Below are 24,971 nucleotides of genomic sequence, written 5' to 3' on the forward strand. Positions count from 1 at the left end.
AGAAATATGTTATTTGGTGATTCTGTCTCAGGATGTCAGGGGTTAAAATAAGTGAGAAGCTTGCGCAGACCAAATTGATCAGAGATTTAAAACTTGATTTTTCTTTATTTTGCTCTGCAATGTCTAGGTGTGTATGCTTGGATTGGCATCAATTTTGTCCTCGGGCGGTTTGAGCATATTGAGGAGGGTAAGTGCCTGTTGGTTTCGTCTAGTGCTCTGGTTGGAAGTTACAATCAATCATAATTCATGACCAAGGGCAGAAGAGCTGAGTGCTGTGAGATAGCTAGTGTGGGGGCTGGGCAGGCAGAGCTGCTGTCTAAAGCACAGTTGAGCTCATCGGGAGGATGGACTGCATGGTCTTCAAAGCAGAGTGTGCCTCCTGAAGTGCCTGCTGAGTGAACCCTTCTCTCTCCAGATGACGAGGCGGTTGTGGAGGTCAACGTTCCTGGCAGTGAGAGCAGTGAGGCCATCGTTCGGAAAAGGACAGCCGGTATTCTTGACATGGGAGGCGTGTCCACTCAGATAGCGTACGAAGTCCCCAAAACTGTAAGCTTTGCCTCCTCACAGCAGGTTATTATCTGTACAGATTGCCTCGTGTTTGCTTCCGTTTTCATTTAACATGTCTCCATCCATTTTTGTTTTGTTTCCTGAGTCTGAGCACATCCTTACTCTGCTTGCTGAGGTTCCGTCTTCTCAACCCAGGAGGAAGGAGGCTGGAGAATGAGGCAGGCCTCAGCCAAGCCCATTACGTTTGTACACTGAGCCTAGCTGGTTTGTTTTCGGAATTTAGAGTTCTTCTCTGGTGTATGTCAGTCGCATGCTTGAGCTTTTGTTTACATTTTCTCTTCGTTCACTTAAAAAATAATATAGTGTCAGGTTTCTAAATTTAGAATCAGGAGAATCATTTTTATTTATTAATAATTTGAACTCTTCTGGAAAATATTGATGTTGGTACCTGTTACTCCACATCTGGTTCATTCCGTCTGTCCTCCATCCCTTCAGTGCTGTCAGTCAGGGTCTGTGGTCTTCAGCGGTCCTTGCAAAGAGGACACCAGCGCCATTTCCTTATGTGTCCCAGAATTGCCACATCTCTCGTTACTGTTTCTGTCCAGATGTAAATTGACACCAAAGTATGGTCTCCTACATTGTTTTCCCCCAAAGTAGGGATCATGTACCAGGTAGTGGTTCAGAGTCGGGCCATGGAGTAGGACAAGCCCAGCAGGTAGCATCACCCCTCTCCTCCTAGCTGTGTGACCTCATGTAAGTCCTATAACTTCTGTGAGCCGGTCTCTTCTGGAAAAAAAATGCCAACAATAGTCCTATAGTGTGAGGTCATTGAATGGTTGATAAGAGATTAGCACTCTGTTCCCTAGTGTGTACTCAGTGGGTGTTATTGCTGTCTTTATTAAGTCCTTGGAAAAGCACTTTGGAAATCCAAGTATTTGAGCCTGTGTTTCCCACTTCCCATTCCAGATATGAGTAGTCTAGAGAGAGACTACCACACACACGCTTTCTACCCTCATTGAAAAGTACCAAGAGCTCACAAAGGAAGCTTAGAGCAATAGAAGAATAAAAATTCCCCCTAGATTCACCATTGTTAGTAATTTAAAAAAGGCATTGTTAGTATTTTGGAGAAGTTCTTTCCATTATTTTTATTCCTGTTATAGTTTCAAAATGTGGTTGTTACGCTTTTATCTTTTGTATGATTTTGTACCTTTTATTTAAAGCTCATAATGTGTTCCTCTATAAACTATTGATTACTGCCATTAATTAATTTAACCCTCCCTTAATGTTGCATACTCAGATGCCTTTCCTTTTAGGGGTTTTTATTTGTTTGTTTATTTGTTTTTATAAAAGTGTCTTTGCATGTCAGGACTTTGCTGTGTTTGGGTCTATTTCCACAGCAGGGGGTACCATACATAGACTTATGGGTCAGAGTAGAGGAACTATAGCCCTGACCTCCTTTTCAGAAAGCCCTGACACCCCCATGTGCAGCATCTGCAGGCCCTAGTTAGAATTAGGAACCGAATTATGAAAGTGCTCAGAGCGTCCTTGGGAGGTAGAGAGACAGAGTCTGCTGCTCTCAGATGGAACTCTTTTTAGACCCTTCTTTTTTAACTGGAGCTAAAGTTGCTTTAAAATACTAAAATGTGTTGTCCTTGTGCCTACAGGAGGAAGTAGCTAAAAACTTGTTAGCTGAATTCAACCTGGGGTGTGATGTCCACCAGACAGAACATGTGTACCGGGTCTATGTGGCCACATTTCTCGGGTTCGGTGGGAATGCCGCTCGGCAGAGATATGAAGACAAACTGTTTGCCAGCACGGTTCAGAAAAACAGGTACAGCACCTGCTGCTCCTCAGCAAACCACTGCAGGCCTAGCTCCCTCCTCATCAAAACTAGATCCCTGTCAGGATCTGTGCTGGAAGGACTGAGAGGCCCTCAGGGTCCTGCCGCCAGCCCTGTCCCACAGTTGTGCCTGCAAATTCTCTCTTTCTTCCCTCCCTCCCCTCTTCTTCTATCTTCTCTCTACCTGATCTTTACAGGCATGTACTGTTATACTGAGCTTACACACACACACACACACACACACATACACACAGTTCTTGTTTTGTTTTGTTTTTGTTTTTTGAGACAGGATTTCTCTGTGTAATAGTCCTGGCTATCCTGGAACTTACTTTATAGATGAGGCTGACTTCAAACTCACCAGAGATCCTCCTGCTTCTGTCTCCTGAATGCTGGGATTAAAGGCTTGAGCCACCAGTGCCTGACTAAAAATATTTTAATACCACTAAAATTATTTCAAGATCATTCCTTACTCTTAACCCCTTTCACTATGGTTCTTATCTACCAGTGTCCAATGTCTGTAGAATATTCCTTATTTGAGACTTTCTAAGGTCAAGGGCAGCTGCTGAGTGTGAGCTTCAGGGTGGGGCACCAGCAGCACTGTGTCACTCTCTGAGCTTTCCCAGGCCTCTGCAATCAGCCGCAGTGTCCAGACTAGTATCTGGGAACTAGTCTGGAGTGATTGGGAGGTTTCCACTCTATCAGATGAGTAAAGATCATTCCTTGCTTTTAATCCCTTCTATTTTTATGAGTGAAATTTTAAAAAATGAGTTTATGTGAAATTCTGGTATAGAAAAATAGGTAAAAGAAGGGCACCACTCCTGTCAACTTGAGTGTTGTAAGTTTAGCTGGGTGTGGTGGTGCACACCTTTAATTCCACCGCTTGGGCGGTAGAGGCTCGTGGCTAGCCTGGTCTGCATGGTTTTAGGCCACCCAGGGTGTTACTTATCTGAAATATGTCATCAGAACGGGGAATGGGTTGGAAGCAGAAGAGCAGCATCTGGCAGGTAAGACACCTTGATCTTCCTGCGTCTGGTTTGTTTTGATAGAACATTTTTTAGGAGAAATGCTGATCTTAGAGCTAAGTAATAGTATATTTCATTGGCCAATTTAATCCTTTTCAAAAATGTTATTAGTTGTGTTTATGTGCATGGTTTTTGCTTGCATGTATGTCTGTACATCATGTGTGAGAATAGAAGAAGGCATTAGATGCCCTGGAACTGGAGTTACAGATGGTTGTGAGCTGCCATATGAGTGCTGGGAATCAACCTAGGTCTTCTGGATGAGCAACCAGTGCTCTTAACTACTGAACCATCTCTCCAGCCCTGACCTATTCAGTCTTAATGTATCCATGAAGGCCTAAGACATAATGAAGACCAAGCTGGGTCTGGGTTTAAGTTTACCCAGAATTCACGTCCATAAGTAGGAAGTGATTCTCTGATTACTTTAAAAGCTAATTGAGAAATGTTAATCACAACAGCAGTAGTCCCATGGTGCTTGCTTTTTGTTTTAAAATTATGTCTAGAACATTTTGTGATAGCTATTTTTATAATAGTCTTAAAATTTTTAAATAGAAATATAAATTTGAATCTCACTTTCTTAGAATTACTCAACACTTTTCTTCTGACTCCTGAGTTTTACTAATTGGGTTTTATTACCAATTTAAAAGAAAAAGCTTTGCATAATGTATAGTCCAGTGACACTCGTTAGCTAGGTGTAGGACAGCTGAGACAGAAGTGTGAGGTACACGTTTAACTGTTCAGAATTCCTCATAAGTATACACATATCGTTAACTGAGCCTTGAAATTCATACCTATCTCTGCCACTCACGGTGGTGCTTCATTTCTTTAGAGCACATAGTTCTATGGATTGCACTCAAGTCCATTCTGAATAACCCTGATCTAAAGAATGCGCAGATTGGCAGGAAAGGCTGTCAGTGAATGAGAGGGACTCCAGCAGCATTCAGCTTCTAGCAGTCAGACTGAGAGTCATGGTGTCCAACGTGAACATCGCTTCCATTTTCAGAACTTTGGTTTCTTTTTATTGATTGCTTGAATATGCACACACATTGGGAGGACAGGGGTTCATTTATCAGGGTATCTCTTTGGGATGTGACAAGCCTGGCGTATCTCAGTTACAGCAAGGCTAACAGTTCTTTTCACAGGGCTTCTCAGAGCCTGTAGTGCAGCAAAAACAGCTACTACCTACTGCCATCTCGGCCAATAGTTGATTAATAACAATAGCAATAATAATACCCACTACAGTCTAGGTCTGTAGTTGATTCATAGTGATGATGGTGGGCATAATAAAATTGGATGAAGCGGCTCAAACCTTACACGTTGTATTCTCACGCCCATATTGGTTGGTGTTTGGCTATGAATTACTGCCTTCCTGGACTCCATCCATCTCTTCCTGTTCACACCGCATCTTCATTGAGCTGTCAGTTTGTCTCTGTTTAAAGAATACCAGCAATATAATGACATGTTGTCAAGCAGTTTGGTACACCTCCTTCTAGAATTGCTTTTCCCCAGCTTTCTAATCTTCCATGCATAGTCTGACAGTAGCTTTCTAGTAGTGTGTATCTTGTTTTTCTGAAACATCCAACCTGGTGTTCCAGGACCAGGTATTTCTTTTCAGTCGTGCTACATCCAGCTCTGTACGGTTAAAGTCAAGCAGCAGTGGCAGAGTGGGGATGTGGGCCACACGGTTGCTGGGTCCTCAGCAGGCATCCTGTCTGTACTGAGGGGAATCAAAAGCGTCAGGTCAGCCCTGAGATGGTCCTGTGGCTAAAGGCACTTGCTGCTCAAGCCTGATGACTTGCGTTTAATCCTTGAGACCCACATGTAGAAGGAGACCACCAGCTTCTACAAGTTGTTCTGACCTCCACACACGTGTTGTGGTGTAGACACACAATAAATAAATGGGTCAGGTCGTGGCTTGTTTCCTTGGACTCAGCAATACCTGTGTATGTCATTGTGGATCTCCTCGGAGGGCTGGGTTGATGGAGGAAGGTCATTGGTTAAATAAAAAGAAACTGCTTGACCCTCATTGGTTAGAAGATAGGTGGGAGGAGTAAACAGAACAGAATGCTGGGAGGAAGAGGAAGTGAGCTCAGACTCCACAGCTCTCCTCTTGGGAGCAGACGCCTCAGAGAGACGCCATGCTCCCAGCTCCCAGGCAGACGCACGCGATCCGACCCAGGATGGACATAGGCTAGAATCTTCCCAGTAAGACCGGTGCTACAGTTTATTAGAAATGGGTTGATCGGGATATCAGAATTAGCCAGTAAGGGCCAAGCAGTGTTTAAATGAATACAGTTTGTGTGTTGTTATTTCAGAGCATAAGCTAGCCATGTGGGCAGCCGGAGTACTGGGGACGCAGCCCCGCCACTCTTATTACTACACTGGGTGACCATTTTCCTAACTTGGTTTGGAACCCTTTGTGTCCACACACATTTCTGTGGGTCCATGTGAGGAGTAGCATAGGTCTCATGGTAAATGGTTCTTTGTGCCACAGGCTCCTGGGTAAGCAGACTGGCCTGACTCCTGATGCTCCGTACCTGGACCCCTGCTTGCCTCTTGACATTAAGGATGAGATCCAGCAAAATGGGCAGACCCTGTACCTCCGGGGGACAGGAGACTTCGACCTGTGTCGGGAGACCCTCCAGCCTTTTATGAACAAAACCAATGAGACACAGACTTCCCTCAATGGAGTCTACCAGCCCCCAATCCACTTCCAGAACAGCGAATTCTATGGGTTCTCTGAATTCTACTACTGCACCGAGGATGTTTTGCGAATGGGGGGAGACTACAATGCTGCTAAATTTACCAAAGCTGCCAAGGTAACAAGCCAAGAAAATCCATGCTGTATAGAGACCATTGGGCTGCAGGCCCAGCTTCCATTATACTCGGAGGGAAAGGTGGTTGTAGTGCATCCCTGTGATATCTTTTCCCTTCTGTTGTGGGGGGGAAGTCGTCAGAAGACCTAAGTTCTACTAGCCATATTGTTTACCAGGAATGAACAGACCAGAGTCTTAAGTTGACTTATGATTGCCATATCTCAAAATCCTTTCAGCAGGCGCCCACCACATAGCAGCCAGGATACTCCTACCATCAGAGTCCCTTTGCTTTCCCATTTTGTCAGAAGTTTTCCCTGCCATACCTCTTCAGTCTTGATGACCCTTGTCTTCCAGCCACAGCCCATTGCCCTCCAGGTTCATAGATTCGTAGAGTGCCCCATCCATGCCATAGTTGTCTGGCTGCTGACATTCGATCTCTAATCTTTTACCCATTGAGTTTCATAATTCCAAACAAATACACAGTTTTTCACTTTTCTTTCTCTCGTGTGCCATCTTAGTTGACAGTATTGCCAACCGTCCTGTCCCCTACCTCCAGGCATGGCTCTTATGTTTTATTTATAATGCTGGGGTAGAACCCAGGGCCTTGTACATGCCAGGCAAATGCTGCCTCACTGAGTTGCATCCCCAACCCCTTTGCTGCTCTCTGTCCCTCCGTGTAATATGCTTCACCCCATATAATCAGCGATAGTTTCTCTCGTGAGTACTTTTCTACCTGTCCCTGCTTCCTGTTCTACTGTCATTGTCCTTGCCAAGTCTCTAGCTCACCAGGAGCTGTCCAATTGGTCCTGTGTCTGGTGTCTCTGGTGTCCATCCTGCGTTCTGTCTGAGCTCTCACGCTGTCACCTTGCTGTGCTGTTTAAAGTCTTCTGCAGCTTCACAGACTGAATCCACCGACCTTAGCCTTCACTGCTCCTCCCACCAGTTCAGTGCCCTCTCAGCATGGCAAGCAGCCAGGTGTATCTTCTATGCTAGGCACCTTCTCTCGTGTGTGTCTTCATTCCTGATGTTTTCCCTTCCTGACTCTTGCCCCAGGCCGAGCACATTCCTCTGTGCTCCTTGTCACACTGTTTCTCTAAGCGCATCTTTGTCACCTTGGAGAGGTGAGGAGAGGAGCTGTGTTAGTGCTCAGGGCTGTGAGCAGTCAGTGTAACTCCAAATCGCCATCCTCACCCAAGGCCAAGCTGCCCCAGACCCGAGGACTCAGTTGAGCAGGCAAATGCTGTTTCACTCTGCCCAAGTTTGTTCTGGTGCAGTGACGACGGAAGAACTAAATGGGCTTGAAGAGGTCAGTGCATCCTGCGTGGGCAGGATTTCAGGACACAGAACAAGTACAGAGTGTGCTGGTTGCCAGGAACTTAGAGACCCGAGTCTCACGTTAACTGTACAAACATTCGTTCTGCTTGTGTGTTTCCTGTGCTTGTTATGATGGTGAACGTGGTAAGCCATTTGTAAGTAGGAAAAGTACTTTAATAATAAACTTTCAGGGCCGGGCGGTGGTGGCGCACGCCTTTAATCCCAGCACTCGGGAGGCAGAGGCAGATGGATCCCTGTGAGTTCGAGGCCAACCTGGTCTACAAGAGCTAGTGCCAGGACAGGCTCCAAAGCTACAGAGAAACCCTGTCTCGAAAAAACTAAAAAATAAATAAATAAACTTTCAGGGATGATTTATTTAGGGTGAAATTATTTTTAGGATTACTGTGCAACGAAGTGGTCGATCTTGAGGGAACGCTTTGACCGAGGACTGTATGCCTCTCACGCTGACCTCCATCGGCTGAAGTAAGTAGTGGACAGTCAAGTCCTGAGCTGCCGGCTGACCCTCTTTACCCACTGTCCTTCTCTACCCTTGGCCTCCCTCGAGTGGGACGAATTCTCGTTACAGGCTTTCTGCTCAGCTTTGAAGTTCTTTGCACCTGTTCGCTCATGTCCTGAGGAACCTTGAGTTGTGTGGGCTGCTTCCCCTTTCCATCTGTCCCCTCGGCCAGACTCCATCCCTCCCCCACAACACTCACAATACTCCTCTGATAACTGAAGCCACTCTGGTTTGGTTTATAAAATTCCCTTTGGTTTAAGTCACTCAGGTGCGGCGAGTGGGTCTTATTATTACTGCCACTGCTCATCACTTACTGAGTCCAGTAGTTTGTTAAAGCAGACAAACAAACAAAAACAAAAACCACCTCTAAGAGCATTAGGAGTAGGCAATATCAGAGCTGAGAAGGATCCTCCCACCTTTTCATTATGTTATAAAGAGGGTAGAACTTGGCGCTGTTGTTCAGTAAATGATGGAGAAGGTGCGTGGAGGGTGGTGTCTCACAGCCGTGATGAAATGACACTGTTTCTGGCTCGTCAGTTTTGACAGATGACCTGGCCTGTGTGCAGGTGAACCTGAGCGCATATGCAGCTGTCTGGTCGGAGCTGGCCTGCTGTAGGCTGGAGACATTGAAACAGGGGTGCCTACCTGACCTATGCCCGTGTTTGGCATTTGTAGGTATCAGTGTTTCAAATCAGCCTGGATGTTTGAGGTGTTCCACAGGGGCTTCTCCTTTCCTGTCACCTACAAAAACCTGAAGACAGCCTTGCAGGTGTATGACAAGGAAGTGCAGTGGACGCTGGGGGCGATCCTCTACAGGACCCGCTTTTTGCCCTTGAGGTAGGCTATGAGCTTGGGAGGGTCACAAAAGATGCGTCTCCAAAGCATGTTGTCTCTTGGTGACTGCATTTTGTGGCCGTGTTTTCAGAGCTGTGAGCCCAGCCAGACTTAACTTGGGTCTTCTCTGCCTCCCTCCCCAAGTGCTTCCTGTTCTCTTAGGCAGCCCATCCCACAGCACACAGCACTGGTGCTGTTCTATGTCCCAATTGTCTGTTCCCTAACCCTGCAGGAGGGTCTGTTCCATGGTGACCTTTATGGCTTTGGGCCCCTTCACTGGATATTTATAGTGTCTAGGATTGCAGAAGAAATTATATTGAAATGCATTTATGGCACTGTTGTAGCAAACATATTCGTGATGTAGGAGGACGTCTTTATTTACACACTAACCTGTAGTGTCTAGCAGCAGAACCATCGTGTCCATTCCTTCAGTGTGATGATGACTGACAGCTGAGACGGCTAGCATAATGGACTAAAAACACCAGTCACTGTCCATAGTATTGAAGTGTCAATTACTTTTAAGACTGTGACATTGTCTACATAGATTCATGTCCAAAGGAAATTCTAAATTCCAGTCCACTGTTGGTCAAATAGACATACAGATTTCCCCATTCAAGTTCACAGCTTGGCTGAACTACATTAAAAACTATTTTTATCTGATATTTTATTTGAGTCATCTCCAGAAATTCTGTACAGTAGCTGTTATTATGTATAATTTTTATGTGAATGTGTTTGTTCCATTAACTTCCTTGTCACAGCAAAACCCTGGTCCTTACATTTATGAGATTATAATGCTGGGGTCTTATGGACGTGCCTCCACATGTCGTTGTCTTAGCATGAAGAGCATAGCATTGGCAGGGAGCTCACTTTGGGCTACTGTCCCGTTTCAGAGGTAAGGAATGCCAGGAACAGCAGGCCCCAGCCTGCACCCTTCTCACTGCTTCTGCTTGTCTTCATGCCTGCAGAGACATCCGGCAGGAGGTGTTCCGGGCCGGCCACGGGCACTGGCGGGGTGTGTCCTTCGTCTACAACCACTATCTGTTCTCTGGCTGCTTCTTGGTCGTCCTGCTGTCCATCCTTCTGTACCTGCTTCGACTGCGGCGCATCCACCGCAGGGCACCCCGAACTGGCTCTCTGTGGATGGAGGAAGGCCTGCCTTCCCAGAAGGGCCCTGGTCCCTTATGACACAGTGTCAGCTTGGGGAGGACTCTACAGGAAAAGCCATTTTCGCCTCAGGGTTTCTCTGTATGCTCAGACGGTTTTGTGACCCCTTTCCTTTCTGTTACAACGAAACCCACTGATTGTGAACCCTTCTCTCTAGAGTTGTTGCCATTCTGAGTACAGCTTTAACTGGAGGAGTGGAAAAAGGGAACTCACTTGGTTTGTGCTGCACAGTATCTGCCACGCAAGGTCCTTGGCTGTCTCTGGGACAGGCTGCATTGTCAGCGCATGACTTGGATAGTGGAGGGCAGTGGGCAAGTTCCCATCAGTGAGGATGGGACTTCAGCTGGGCCTGGGATGGAACCTAGAAGTGAGTTAGGTCTTCTGTCTCCTCTATAAAATCATAAGCCTGGAAGAGGTGTTTGAGTTTAACTGTTGCTCAGGTCTGTCACTACCTGTGTTTTCTTTGCAGTTTTCAGAATTCAGTCATTCATAGCAAAAATTGACAAAATATTGGCCTAGGGAGGTACTACTGAATGAAGGGTTGTGACGGATACGAAGCACTGAGGAGAGCCTTGTCTGGCTGCAGCCGAAGCACATGCCTGTGAATTGCCGTTCTTGTCCCTGGGTTTAGGAAACTGTTGCCCTGTTATAGCAGCATTAGGGGTTTTTGTTTGTATGGTCATTTGTTTTGTTTGTTTATTTTTAAATCAGAAAGTTTTTAAAGTTCCCCTGGCTTAGTGGTCTGAGAACTGGAGTGTCCCCTGCGGGTGCTCCAGCGCTCCTGAGAAGCAGGCCTGTGCTAGGCTGCTCTCTTCCACTTTCAAGTTGGCACCCCACCGTTCAGATGGCTTCAGTGCTTTTCTCTGGGACACTCCACCCACTGCGTGACAGTTCTCACTATAAGCCCATACCATGGAAGAGCCTGAATTTAAAACGAGAAATAAATGCATATGTTGAAAACCTATTTGGCATTTTAAGCAGAAACATGAACAGGATGATTGGGGGGGGGCACAGGTGAGACTGATGGGGTGTCATTTGTTCGTTTGTTTTTATGTTGTTCATTTAGTTGAAATCCAGGGGATTCCTATGGGAGAGTTATTTTTAGAAGGCATTGGTTTTGGTGGTGGTGGTGGTGGTGGTGGTGGTGGTGGTGGTGGTGGTGGTGGTTTTGGTGGTGGTGGTGGTGGTGGTGGTGGTGGTGGTGGTGGTGCAGCACATATGTCCCAGCTCTACAGCACTTAAGTTGACAGAGTTGGTAGCAAATGGCTATTTTGAGAACCTTCAGCTACTTTAAAACTCTAAGATGAGAAAAGAACGGTGCTTCTAGCCGGGCGGTGGTGGCGCACGCCTTTAATCCCAGCACTCGGGAGGCAGAGGCAGGAGGATCTCTGTGAGTTCGAGGCCAGCCTGGTCTACAAGAGCTAGTTCCAGGACAGGCACCAAAAACTACAGAGAAACCCTGTCTCGAAAATAAAAAAAAAAAAAAAAAAAAAAAAAAAAGAACGGTGCTTCTAAAGCCCTGTTACCTTTAGAGAAAAGATGTGGTGCACGCTGCACTGACCACTTAAAAGACTTCAAACTGATGAAAGTCATGCAGATTCCTCATCTCTTCAGAGTGACTGTTCTAGATGAAAAGCACTAGTGGAGAGGTAGACGGCGTGGTGCTGAGCAGTCCGTGTGTGGACCGTGCCCCAGAGGACTTGCCCTGGAATGAATATTTGAGAGGTCGCTTTCTGAAGAGCTGGGCACCCACAGCTTCAGGCCCAGCACAGGTGAGCCTGTCACTGGGATTCTAGCAGTCGTCATGCTGGCATCTTTTCCTTGAATTCCTGCAGGGGATGGTGCCCTGTGAACTGTCTGTGGCGTTGGTGCTAAAGAGGAGTGTGTTAGACTTTAGTCTGCACCCCTCTCCCACTTCTGGGCCATAGGAACGGTGAGGCCACATAATCTGTGTGATGAAATTCCATAAATGCCTCGAATAGGGGGGATTTGCTTTTAAAACCAAGGCAAGGAAATCCAGTATAAGAACTTACTAAAATCTGCCTACCTCAGGACTTCTACCCCTACATAGCCAGTCCTCACGTAGAGGGTGTTGGTCTGGTCCTGCTCCTGCAGTCTGGGGACAGGATGGAAGCAGGCATTCTCAGCCTGTAACAGGATCCCTGCTGCAAAGACCAACCTTACTTTCCAAAGTAACACCCCACATCCCCAGCCCCCAACCCCAACCCCTGCATAGGGTTCCCAAGGCCACACCACCAATGTTTGTATGGTGGCTCCCAGAGCAGGACCTAGAAACTATTGGAAATCTAGAAGACTTTTGAGCTAAGGCTTTTGAAAGGATTGCTTTAGCTGAACTTGATGTTAATTCCTCAGGAGGCAGGAGCAGGCAAATCTCTGTGTTCAGGGCTAGCCTGACCTACATTGGGAGTTCCAGGCCATCACTATTTCAAAAAAGAAAAGGATTTAAAAAAAAATAGAAAAAAAAAAGGTTAGGCAAAGTGGCACACACTTGTAATCCCAGCACAGGAAGGCTAAGGCAAAGGAATAAAGATTTCAAGGCAGCCTGGGCTACATAGATCCTATCCCCACCACCAGTTAAAGAATGTGCAAGAGAGCCGGGCGGTGGTGGCGCACGCCTTTAATCCCAGCACTCGGGAGGCAGAGGCAGGCGGATCTCTGTGAGTTCGAGACCAGCCTGGTCTACAAGAGCTAGTTCCAGGACAGGCTCCAAAGCCACAGAGAAACCCTGTCTCGAAAAGCCAAAAAAAAAAAAAAAAAAAGAATGTGCAAGAGAGACTCTACATGGCCTCGGAAGGTCTGAAATATTTACAGTGTTGTTTATAGAAAAGTTTGCTGACCATTGCCATGTGGGTTTCCTTTTACTATAACAAACTCCTAAGATAATCAGTTTGCGAAGAGAAAAGGTTTTCTTTATCTCACAGCTTCTGGGGTTTCTGTGGGGTCATTTGGAGCTGTTTGGGACTGGTGCTGAGACAGCGCACTGTGGCAGGAAGGAGCAAAGACTAGAGCAGAGCCACCGGCTTCTCAACCAAGAGCAAAGTGGGTGGGGTGGGGTGGTCTTGGTCAGCCAAGAGCAAAGGTTGAGGAGAGGGGGCTGGAGTCCCACGCTCCCCTTCAGGGGCACACCCCTAGTGAGTGACCTGAGAGCATCCTGAGCAAACCCCATCTTGAAAGTTCCTCTGCGTCCCCTAACACAGAGCCAGGGACCAGCCTCTAACACAGGAGCTTTTGGAGACATTGCAGATTCCAACTGTGCCTCTCAACCTGCTCCTCCAAGGGAACTGCCGCGTTGTGAGTTACCATCAGTTCCCACGTGGGAAGTGAGCACACGTCAGTCTTTAAATACCTGCTTAGATCCATCTCACTTCCTCACATGGGGATTACTCCCAGGGTCTACTTTGCCAAATCAGGAAACCTACTCTTCCCCAAATATAAAAACAACAACAAAGTTCTTTAGGAGCTCATGTGGCACCAGGGGAGTCTGAGTCAGAGCAATTCCTGCTTGGAGGTGGCCTGCAGCTTCACACAGCTCTTGATACCATGCATAAGGCCACCTCTCTGAAGATGAGAGAGAGAGAGAGAGAGAGAGAGAGAGAGAGAGAGAGAGAGAGAGAGAGAGCAGCAGCTGAAGATAAAGGTGCTTTGAGATAAGGATTCCTTTCACTTGGTAGCTGCCCAGAAAGCCAGAACTGTGCGTCTGGAGTAGAGAGCAGACGACACTGAGCTGGGAAGTTGCTAGGAAACTTCGTCAAACTCTTCATCAACACCTAAGAGACCCAGCAGCAAACACACACTTATCATATTCCAAGCTATATTTAAAACCACTCGGGGGTGTTCACAGATTTGGGGCACTGCACAGAAAAAGGCAAACAGATCTGCACTCTCCAGGTTATCCCTAAACCTCTGGCTTCAGCTTTCTTCCATCTCAGGCATAGGCAGTGGAGAAGCTGTTGGCTTATGCAGCAAGGATCATAGGTCTCAGCTTGACCATCCTGAAGGCAGGTCACACTTCACAGGTGCCCACCCCGGTGGGCCATAGTATAACTAGCCATTGAACAGACAACTCATTTTAACCCAGGCCAACATAGGATAGTGCTCCTTATGAGAAGCACTTATCAGCAAGAATCCCCCAAAAAAAAAAAAAAACAAGCAAAACCACCACCTCTACTTTCGAGTCCTGTGTGATAATGTGCAATGCAGCAAAATTACCTTTACATAAAACATTCATTCATTTCAGTGCTCTGTCTTCTCCAGTGTTGAGTATCCCTCTAGATCAGTTGTTCTCTACCTTCCTAACGTTGCAACCTTTTCTCAAGACAGGATTTCTCTGTGTAACAGTCCTGACTGGCCTGGAACTCGCTTGGTAGACCGGGCAGGCCTCGAATCCACTGAGATCTACCTGCCTTGCCTTCAGTGCTGGAATTAAAGGCGTGCACCACCACCGAATGCTGCGGTCCTTTCTACAGTGGTTGTTCAACCCTCGAAGGGGTCTCGACCCACAGACTGAGAACCACTGCTCTAAGTGATCTGACCAACCTGGGAGAATGCTTTGAGACTGAGTTTACACTTAGGGATTACAAACCCTAGGGAGCACCTTTAAGTGTTTTGTTTGTTTGTTTTTTAAGTGACAGTTTTTCTTTCAGAGTAAGAATTACTATTTGTGGAAGCATGTATATGTCTACTCTCCAGGTTAGGCAGCCTCCTGTCACACACATGGGCATGGATGGATGTTGAAAATAGAGGCTCATCCACTGAACAAGAGCCGTGTGTGCTTGTCCCACTGTGATTTAAACAGACTTCTCTCTGATGTCTGAATCTTGTTCAAATGAATAAATCCAGCCAAATAAGCTGAATCTGCACACACTTTGTTCTTGTCCTGTTGAACTTACAGTGAGGAGCAACTGTAAGGGTTGCAGGCACTGTGTTCTATAGCACAGAAATCGGGCTTCACAAGGAGCGAGACGTACCAACATGCAATGTTAAACCAGACTGAGGTGGCTACATGTAGGTCTCTATGGTCTGGAGAGAGAGCTCCTTTGGTAAAGTGCTTTGTCATGCAGTCATGAGGACCTGAGCTCAACCTCCAGAAGCCATGTGAAAAAGCCAGACATGGTGGCACATGCTTTAACTCCAGCATGACGTGCAGAGACAGATCCCTGCAGCTCGCCAACCCCGCCTGGGAAGAGATCCTGCTTCAAACAATAAGGTGGACAACATCTGAGGGACAACATGAGAAGTTGATCTTCCCCCACATGGGCACACATGTACATATACACACGAAAGTCAGGTTTCCATTTTGACATGCCTATTTACATACAGACAAGAAAAAGAGATGACTGGAGAGCTGGAGAGATGACTCGGTAGTGAATAGCACTTGCCACTTTGGCCAAGCATCCGAGTTCAGCTCTCATCACCCTCGCTGTCTGTAACTCTGGTTCCAGGGAATCACAGCCTCCTCTGACCTCCATGGGCACTGCACACATGTGGTACACATATATACATATAGGTAAAGTTCATTAATCTTTCTTTAAAAAATAACTAGTATGTATTGTCAATGAAAAGTCAAAATGGAAGAGTATTGGTTTGGGCATGTAACACGGTATTGGAGGCCATGGTTCATCAGATCTTGGATATCTGAAAGTAAACCCTTGACCTGAGCAACAGTTACCTCAAACATGGCTAATTGTCTTCTCAGTACAACAGACCTCTTCCACCAAATTACACAGACACTGAGAGAGCACCCAAAACCATGTCTACAAGACAGCCTGACTTTTTCCAGTATCTATCATAGTTTTTGACAAACAGTATAATTTCCAGCTGCCCTGTCAACAAAGCTATCAATACAGCCACTATTTTAGAACATCTCAGAGACCATCTTCAAGACTGAATTTGTGCCTTTCAAGTTAGAAGCCTGATTATCGCCAAATTCAAAAATATATATATTTTTGTTCTTCACTGGGTTGATTTTATTCTCAGTCAATATCCATATTAGTAACAGCCAATGCCTTTTCAGTTCCTTGTGTGAAGCCAGCTTTCACTGTGTCCTTTCTAAGAGATGCCCAGTGGGCTCTGGCTGTCCCCTCAGGCTTGCCAGTGGAGAGTGAGTCTCCACCCTACCACTTTGCGGTTCTAAGTGCTCTAGTTCGCTTTCTGTTGCCATGGAAAACCCTATGACCAAAAGCAACTCTGGGGCGGAAAGAATCTGTTTCAGCTTACACCTGTACAGGTCACAGGCCATCCTTGAGGGAAGTCAGGGCAGGAATCGAAGCAGAAACCTTGGAGGACTGTTCCTTTCTGCCCTGCTCTCTGGTTCGTGCTCAGCTGGCATTCTTATACAGCCCAGAACCACCTGCCCAGAGGTGGTACCACCCACAGTGGGTTGAGCCTTTCCACACTGAGCGTCAATCAAAACAGTCTCTCAACGACATGGCCACAGGCCAATCTATAATCAAGGCAAGTCTTCCACAGAATTGTCACCCTCTTCCCAGGTGACAAGAAAAACCAACAGGGTGCTATTCCTAGAGAATTTTTAATATTACTATTGCTAACCGGGATGCAAAATATTACTGAGCTGGTTGGGTTTTGGTTATGAGCCCAGCCTTTACCAGTGGAGCCATCTCTCCAGCCCACTGGATGATTTTAAATGTCAACTTGCCATGACCTAGACTCACCAAGAGAGTATCAGTTGTGGAATTGCCTACATCAGGTTGGCATGGCTGTAGGACATGGTCTTGTTAGCTGATGAAGTAAAATCCAGCCCACAGTGGGCAGCACCATTTCCTAGGTTTGGGTGTAGGACAGTATAAAAGAGGAGCAAGCTAGCTGAGAACAGAAGCACACAGGTGGTACAAGGTGCATTAGTTTCTCTCTGCTCTTGGCTGGCAGTGTGATGTGTCTAGCTGCTTACGTGCCTGCCTTGACTTGCCCTCAGTGGTTGACCTGTGACCCAGATTTGCAAGTCATATAAACTCTTCCCCTCCCCAGGGTTACTTTTTGTCAGGGTATTTTATCATAGCAACCGAAGTGAAATTAGAACGAATCACTTGCTCTGAGTTTGCTGTGAGCTAAACATGAACAGCCATGGCCTGGAAGCATGGATTCAGGTTACTCTGGATGATACTTTATGTTGTGGAAATGATCATATAACCTTTTATAGTTAGAGAACCAAAGTCACAAGTCAGTGTATTTGTCACGTATGTTGGTGGCAACTTCAGATATGCAGGTCACAGCAGGGTGGGAAAACCTCTCCTGAAAGATTCTAATGTTATTCTTAATCCTGGGGTTCTTAAGAGGAAAACCAGTTCCACAATTTTGAGCCAAAGTTGAAGCAAACTTTAATTAAATACCAGGTTTATGGACTCTGGCCAGGTCCCCCACTAGGTTCCCAGGAAATGGCCTCAAGTTACCCACTCTTTGCAGGGACTTGAGAAGGCAAACCCCACAGTTCACTGTATTTCCCATCAGGTCCCAATCAGGGACAAGCATACATCCTGACGTATTTTTTCCAATATTCTCCCTACCCCACATGTGATCAAGCACGTCCTGTGCAAATGGGAAAAACAAACTTGTTTAGGGGAGTGAAGGCACGTACACATGCACGCATGCATGCATGCATGCATGCACGCACATGTGTGTGCCTGTTATTTCCCAGGAACTACAGCCCCCAGCATTCCAGAAAGTTACCTTGCCCTTGGGCCAGTGGGGCTTACAGGTTAACTTTGGCTCTTCCGGTTGTATTAACTGTAGGGTTGGTGAAGGTTAACGGTGCATTTCCAAAGATTTACCCGGCAGTCGCAAAGATGTGGAGGTTGGTAGTAAGAGGCTAGCAAGAAGACTAGGGAACTAAAGAGTACAAGATAATTCCGCCTCTGAATCTGCACCAGACAGCTGTAGTCAGTCGGTCCGTCTGACGGATCTTCACCACACTTGTGGCTTCCTCAGAGAACTGCAGTTCCAACCGCCAACTGCCAGAAAAGATCAAATTAGAAGCTAAACCTCTTTCAGCCATTCTTAGAATTATATAAACAGATTTTCTTGAAGGCGGAGGGTGGGCCTGAGCCATACTTAAAATAGACGTAGAGACAGATGGTTGGTTGATGGCAGCTACAGATAAAAAGGCCTAAGGCATTTGTCTGAAAGGATATAAGGGGAAAAGCAAAGGGAATAGGAGTCGGGAGAACAGCCTAAAGCAGGGTGCCCAAGCCTTTGTTGGGAAGAATAGCATAGAGTGTGAAAACAGACAACCTGTTTTGAAACCAAGCACTAAATACAGGACTTGGTGCTTAAAGGTAAATAACAGAAATCAGCTGGGTGGTGAGGGCGTGCACCTTCAATCGCAGCACCGGAGAGGCTGGTGGGTCTCTCTGAGTTCAAGGCCAGTCTGGTCTACTGTGCAAGTTCCAGGCCAGGCCGGCCAAGGCTGTACAGAGAAACCCTATCTTGAAAACAAACAAACAAAAGGATAAATACCCAGAAATGTCTATGTGAGTAAAGATGTGTCTATCACTCGTTTGGGTAGAAGGCAGGTGCCGGATCCAAAAGCTTTAACATGGCTAACAAATCACAGCACAGAGCCTTGGGTTTTTGCTTGGTTTTAGTATTCTTCCATTTGTCCTATGACTTCAGATTATACTTTGCTTGTTTTTATTGCTTCATCATTTGCTTTGTTCTTCTAGATTCTGAAATGCTAAGAGTTTGCATGGAGGGTAAGGAGTTGTGGCTCACTCTGGCCAAGGAGTCCAGAAGTTCCTGCCTGACCTGTCAGCAAATCCTCTCAGAAATGTCATCAAAAGACAAAGGGCTGCCCTGCTAATCCCCAAGCACAACTTGGAAGAGGCAGGCAATTTGGAAACACAATACCACAGGGAGTCTTGGCCAGCTCACCATGTCTGGGGTCTGATGGCCTCAACCTTCTGCCTCCCCTTCACAACAGAAGAATTTGGTGACACACTTTCATTCATCCGCAGGCCCCTTTTGCTATGAAAAGAGCCATTAGGAGAGGCTGAGGCTTGCTGCAGGGCCACTCTGGTCTTTGATCTTCACCCTCCCCCCCAATCCTGTCTGCAGAGGGATCACACTGGGCTCCACACTTCCACGGCCACTTGAACACTTCCATCAACAGCTTGGGTCTGTAACTTGTCAGAGACTGAAACAAATAACGACAACAAATCAGGCCTTAGGGGTTTCTACCCCCAGAAAAGTTCAGAGAGCTCTGTACTGAGTACAGTGTTGATAGGTTTCAAAGGCACTCTTTGTTTAAACAATAAACTCAGCCAAATGGAAGGTGAAGGAGAGGGCTTCCTTCCTGTCCAGCCACTCAGCTGATGAATGTCCTAGGCATCATGTTGTTTTGTTGGGAGCTGGGAATTCAAGTGACCCTGACTGACAGGAAAGGGACACATTGATGTGTGACAAAGTTCCCGAAAGACAAAAGATACATCTTTGGAGTTTTTAGTAAAGGGCTGATGTTTATTGAATTAGGACTTTTGGATTACATTGATGTGAGTGTGGGTGTGTGCACACAGAACAGAATACACTCAGAGGTTACAGACAACTCGGGAGAGTTGGTTCTTTCTACCATGAAGGTCTCAGGGATGGAACTCGAGTCATCGAGCTTGGTGCCTTTTCCCGCTAATCCATATCACTGGCCCTTACTGTATTATTCAAAAAACAAAAATCCCAACTCACTAAGGTTTACCATTGCTATGTGAATTCCACTTTTTATCCTTGTTGCCCTAGATAGTTCTGAAAAGATTGCCTGCCCTGTCTTTGCTTTGCTCTGTCTTGCCCAGGCCTTGAACACCAGGAACCAGCCTGGGCATTTTCTTTTCTTAAAGAGTTTATATTCTCTCACCATAAACTTTATTACCCAGATTTTAGAACCAAAAAAAAAAGATTCTGACTCTTAAACATTTAATGAGTTCTACTCAGCTTTGTGGAATCTTTTTATTCTGCTTACGGTAGAATTTTCTAAAACACCCCAGCCATTTTTCTACTATGACTTGAATATGTCCCCAAAGTTCATACACTGAAAACCTAATCCCCAACTTAAATGCTAAAATACAATTCTTGGTATTTTACATGATTGAAGTCTCAGAGAAATGAAATTCTAGGAAAGAATGAACTCAGAACTTTTGGTCTCTAAAATATTTATGTTTTTATAATTTGTTCAATTTAAAAGAGCATACTTTCCCCCAAATAATAACCCAGCATAGTTTTAGGGTGGGGTTGGGGGGGTCTTGGTTTCAATTTGGTGTTCAGTGTTGAGGATGGTCCCCTGGAATGCCAGACAAGCACTCTACCCAACGCCACAGCCCTCCCCTAACACAGCACACAGCACCCAAGTGGTCTGCTACAACCAAGGTTGCTTTGCAGCAGAACTGGCTTTGGCTTTGTGACTGTGGTCTTTAGGAATTCTGCACAAATCCAACTCTTAGTTGTTTGCCGTCACTTTAACAGTGGACTCTAGGGACGCTTTGCCTAAGGAACCCTTTCTAACCCTCTTGTTGCTAAGATTTTGAAAAGAAAACCCTTACACTGCCCCCTCCCCCCCGTCATACAGGACTGTCCCGTACATGTGCCCATCCCTTGTGCCATGGTACAAGAGCATACACATACCCCATCCATGTATACACACAATAATAATAAGGGGAAAATGTGAAGATGAGGCTGTTCTAGCAAAAGCAGGAAGAACAGCCTTGGTGGTCAACGAGTGTTGTTATGTAGTCTTCCTTCCATTAGGTGGCGCTTCAAAATATCTTCTGACCCCAGGTGCTCTGATCATGGTATTTCTTTTTTTCTTTTCTTTCTTCTTCTTCGTCTTTTTTTTTGTTGTTGTTGTTATCAGATGGTCTTTTGTTTTTTCTTGTTGCTTCATAACTAGCTGGGCATTCCACTACATCACTGATGTCATCAATGATATCATGAGGGTGGCGACCATCCATATTGCAGCTCACAGACTGTGCAGTACCCAGGATCTCTTTAATAATTCCAGAACGCTCTCTGGCTAAAGACCTATGTTGTATCTGACGTTCATTGCTGACAATCTCATCGAAAGTGCTATTTCCACTGTGTTTAATGTTCCTCTGCTTCTTCCTGTCTCTTGGTGGCTCCTTGAGGGTTTTGATGACCAGGGCGGAGGCAGAGGGCACCACCTCAGTCGGCCTGCTTTTCTGGATGGTCAGTTTCACTGTAATCCTCAGACCTTTCCAGTCACCGGTTGCCTTGGCAATGTCATCACCAACTTTTTTCAGAGACAGACCCAGGGACCTGATCTTGGGGGCCAAGGCGGATGTTCCACCCACCTCACCTCAGGTGTATCTCAGGTACATGACCTTGACCTCAGGGTCGAACTTGGGCCGCATGGTGGAGGTGGGTGTCCGATGAACCCGGATTCAGAATGAGAGAAGAAAGTTGCACCGTTGCTGAAAGCCTAAAATCCATGGTATTTCTTTCACACAAGGGTTCATACTCATTTCTCTCCCCTCCCCGCCTCTCCTTGTCTCTTGTCTCCTTCTCCTCATCCTACACTCATCATGTAATCAAATCTAATAAATCTCCCTTATTGCGAGCGTTCATGCAAACACACACACACACACACACACACACACACAGCATAGTTCCTCTTGAGAACCCTGCCTAATCACACCTTCAATTGCCTGTCTTCTAACATGGCAAACTTGCAAAAGCTAGTTCAGATCATGTGACTGGTCTGGAAAAAAAAAACCCTTAATGAATTTTATGATGACGCTTGAAGCTGCCATGAAAATGGCCTGTAAACTGGGCTGTGGTGGCGCACACCTTTAATCCCAGCACTCGGGAGGCAGAGACAGGAGGATCTCTGAGTTCGAGGCCAGTGAGGTCTACAGAGTGAGCTTCAGGACAGGTTCCAAAGCTACAGAGAAACCCTGTCTCAAAAAAAGAAAGATAGAAAGAAAGAAAGAAAGAAAGAAAGAAGGAAGGAAGGAAGGAAGAGAAAACGGCCTATAAGGCCCTATACATACCAACTCTCCATAGGTACTTGAGAGATAATATTTTAGATATATTGAATCAAATAAAAAATATATATCAGGGTGATTGAATAAAGACAAAAATTAAACTAGGTTAGTTGATTAAGTTTTCCCCTCACATTGACAAACCAAAACCTAGTACCTTTCAGTTCAGCAGATGTACGGTAAAAGTGCTATCCAATCTCACATTTGCTGTTGTTCCACATGTGACTTGAGTCAGGCTTTGAGACAAGTAACCACATGACTGTAATAAAAATAAAAATACTCGTACCTTTAGGTCAGTCATGCTTCTCCCAGAACTCCCCTAAAAGAGTTAAAAACAAGCCAGGAGTGGTGGGCACGCCCCACCTTAGTGAGCTCCAGCCAGCCAAGAGCTACAAGATGAGACCTTGGCAGGGACAGAGAGAGAGAGAGAGAGAGAGAGAGAGAGACTTCATTGCAGGGGAGATAGCTGGTGTTTCTGAGCATGCACGAGACAGCCAGACACAGACTTGCATTCTTCCCTACATGCTGCTCTCTATCTCCAAAGCAAGCTTACGAAGCAACAGTTGCTGTCCTCTGTATCAGGTAAGGAGCTGAAATTTAGGCAAAGCACATGATTAGTGACAAAAGAGTTTCCACTTAAACCCCATCAATGTCACCATGGCAAGTGATCTCGGGGATTGCACAGAACTACCTGGGAATAGCCAAAGAGGATGATTGTGTTCACCCCTACAGGCAGCCTGAACACACCCTTGAGATGTCTGCCCTGGGAAACACTGCAGTGATTTGAGAGAGTTACTCTAAAAGTGTGAGCTCCAGAAACCATTCCTGAGGTGATTTCAGGCAGATGAGCAGGCTACAGATAATCCAAACATCATTAGACAATGTTCATATGTTTTATTTTTTGCATGAGTGTGTGTTTGTTCATGTGCGTGTGTATGTGTCTATGCTTGTGGGTATACATACATGTATATGTGCGGAGGCCAAAGTTGACACTGAGTGTCTTTCTCGATTACTCCCCGCTTTATTTAGTGAGGCAGGGACTCGCTGAACCCAGAACTCATCGGTTCCCTGTCTCCCCTCCCAAGTGTTGGGAGGACAAATGGATTTCCATGCTGGCCTGGCGTTTATGACTTTTCTGTGGGTTCTGGGGATCTGAACACTGGGCCTCACATTTACACAGCAAGTGCATTATCCACTAAGTCATCTCCCCAGCCTGCCTTAAACTTCCTTATGTTTATATGTTTGTATTATATGTTATATTATATATTATATGTTGCTATGTTTATATTATGTAATATATCAAATACTGGAATTGCATTTCTGTGGTTTGAGTATTCAACATTCCCCACGTACTCATGAAGTGTGTGCTTGGTCGCCAGCTGGCAGGGTTTAGGGAAGTGATTGCACCCTGAGAGTTCTGACCTGATCAATAGATCAAAAATCCATTGATAGATTTTGTAATATGATGGCATCGTGAGGAGGGGATGAAAAGTAGGAGATAAGGTCTAGTTGAAGGAAGTAGTCCCCTGGTGTGGGCTGTTTTGAAGGTGCTCTCTCTCTCTCCCTCCCTCTCTCCCTCCCTGCCTTCATCCATCCATCCATCCATCCCTCCTCTCTCCTTCCCCCACCCCTATCCTCTCCCTGTCTACCCAGAGATTAGCAGCCTGCTCTTCCACACATCCCAGCCCTGTGATTTTAGGCCTTACCATAGCCATGGAGCCAGCCAACCATGATCGAAATCTCTAAAACCTTGAGCCAAAATAAACAAATCCTTCCTTTAAGCTGTTCTTTCCAGCGCTTGGGTCTCAATTTCGGAAAGCTACCTAACTCAGCCTTCATCCTTTTGGGTTATATTTCTTACAAGTGTCCTCCACTCTCTGTAAGCTGTGCTTGGATGGATGGTTCTTAATTTTAATGCAGTAAAATGTACCATTATTCTTTTATAGTTGTTGCTTTTGGACTTGGTTTAAGCAGGCAAGGATTACTGACTGTCCCAAGGACCTCCAGACAGTACTGAGAGCCAGAGACATCAAAGAAGTACATCTATTCCTTCAACAAGCAGTTAACAGGACTGGGCGCTGGGTCCCTGAAACATCAGTGAGGGGAAAGGGAAGATAAAAAGGAAGAAAACGGGCCTGGTGGAGCTTACTCTCCAGTAAGGAAGAACAGAGCACCATTTACGGCCTGCTAAGGAACTTGAGCCAGAGGGCAAGAGGGTAGGGAAATGGAAAGGGAATTCCAGGAGAGGAGCAGTTTGAACAGGCTGCCAAGAGTGTCCCTCCAGATGAAATGGTCTCAAGCAAAGATCTGAAGGAGGAAAGGGATGGAGCCCAAGCAGACCCAAGGAAGAGGGTTCTAGGATGCGAGAGCAAGATGTGCAGGCTCTGGGTCAGGAGCGAAGCTGGGAAGGGGGTGGGCACTGGAGGAACTAGCACGGAGAATGGTGGAGCGTGCGCAGAAAATCAAAGTCAGCAAAGGCTGGGAAAGCCTGCACGGGCAGAAGAGGGGAGGAGCTCCGACGTGGGCTTTCACGCCAATCTCATGAGGGAAGCCCACAGCAAAATGCTCATTGGAGAAGTGACATGACCAGACTTACACTTCAAAAGAATCATTTGGCTTTGGACTTGAACATTGAATACTGGGACAAAGGGAGAATATAAGGATCAGTATGCCTGGTCAGTGATGGGACGAGAGGGCGCCAGGCAAAGAAAGCCTCAGAAGATTCTGGGGGCTTTGAAGGCAGGGCCAGCAGGATTTGAAGTGTACGGGGGGGGGGGGGGGGGGCTCAAGGTCAATGATTCGGGTGTGAGAAAGACAGTACAGGGAGGCTGAAAGACCGGAGGAGAGGCGATGTGATTGCCCACCCCACCTCTGAGGGGACTGTGATTTAAGAGATGAATTTCTTTACTGTGAAGTACTGTAGGGCATCAGGGGAGAGCTGTGTTG

The 24,971-nt window shown here is 46.1% G+C and overlaps 1 protein-coding gene and 1 pseudogene across 3 annotated transcripts in view; one reads left to right on the plus strand and one right to left on the minus strand.

The window, feature by feature from the left end:
* Entpd4 (ectonucleoside triphosphate diphosphohydrolase 4) overlaps positions 1-11,107 on the plus strand; it is a 33,706-nt gene extending 22,599 nt beyond the window's left edge. Inside the window, exons 7-13 of one of the 3 annotated variants that reach the window (XM_041672558.1) lie at positions 128-187; positions 416-570; positions 2,172-2,338; positions 5,861-6,185; positions 7,894-7,979; positions 8,689-8,850; positions 9,813-11,107. In XM_041672558.1, coding sequence (XP_041528492.1) covers positions 128-187; positions 416-570; positions 2,172-2,338; positions 5,861-6,185; positions 7,894-7,979; positions 8,689-8,850; positions 9,813-10,032 — 1,175 coding nt within the window. In that variant the 3' untranslated portion in view covers positions 10,033-11,107. The remainder of the gene's footprint in view (positions 1-127; positions 188-415; positions 571-2,171; positions 2,339-5,860; positions 6,186-7,893; positions 7,980-8,688; positions 8,851-9,812) is intronic. The other 2 variants (XM_041672545.1, XM_041672551.1) reach the window with 2 other exon arrangements.
* Positions 11,108-19,103: 7,996 nt separating this feature from the next.
* On the minus strand, positions 19,104-21,410 carry LOC121458460 (annotated as a pseudogene).
* Between the last annotated feature and the right edge of the window lie 3,561 nt (positions 21,411-24,971).

Source organism: Microtus oregoni, unplaced genomic scaffold (genome assembly GCF_018167655.1).
Source record: "Microtus oregoni isolate MIOR12 unplaced genomic scaffold, Mior012 000001F_ref0000356, whole genome shotgun sequence".
In the NCBI taxonomy this organism is placed as follows: Eukaryota; Metazoa; Chordata; class Mammalia; order Rodentia; family Cricetidae; genus Microtus; species Microtus oregoni.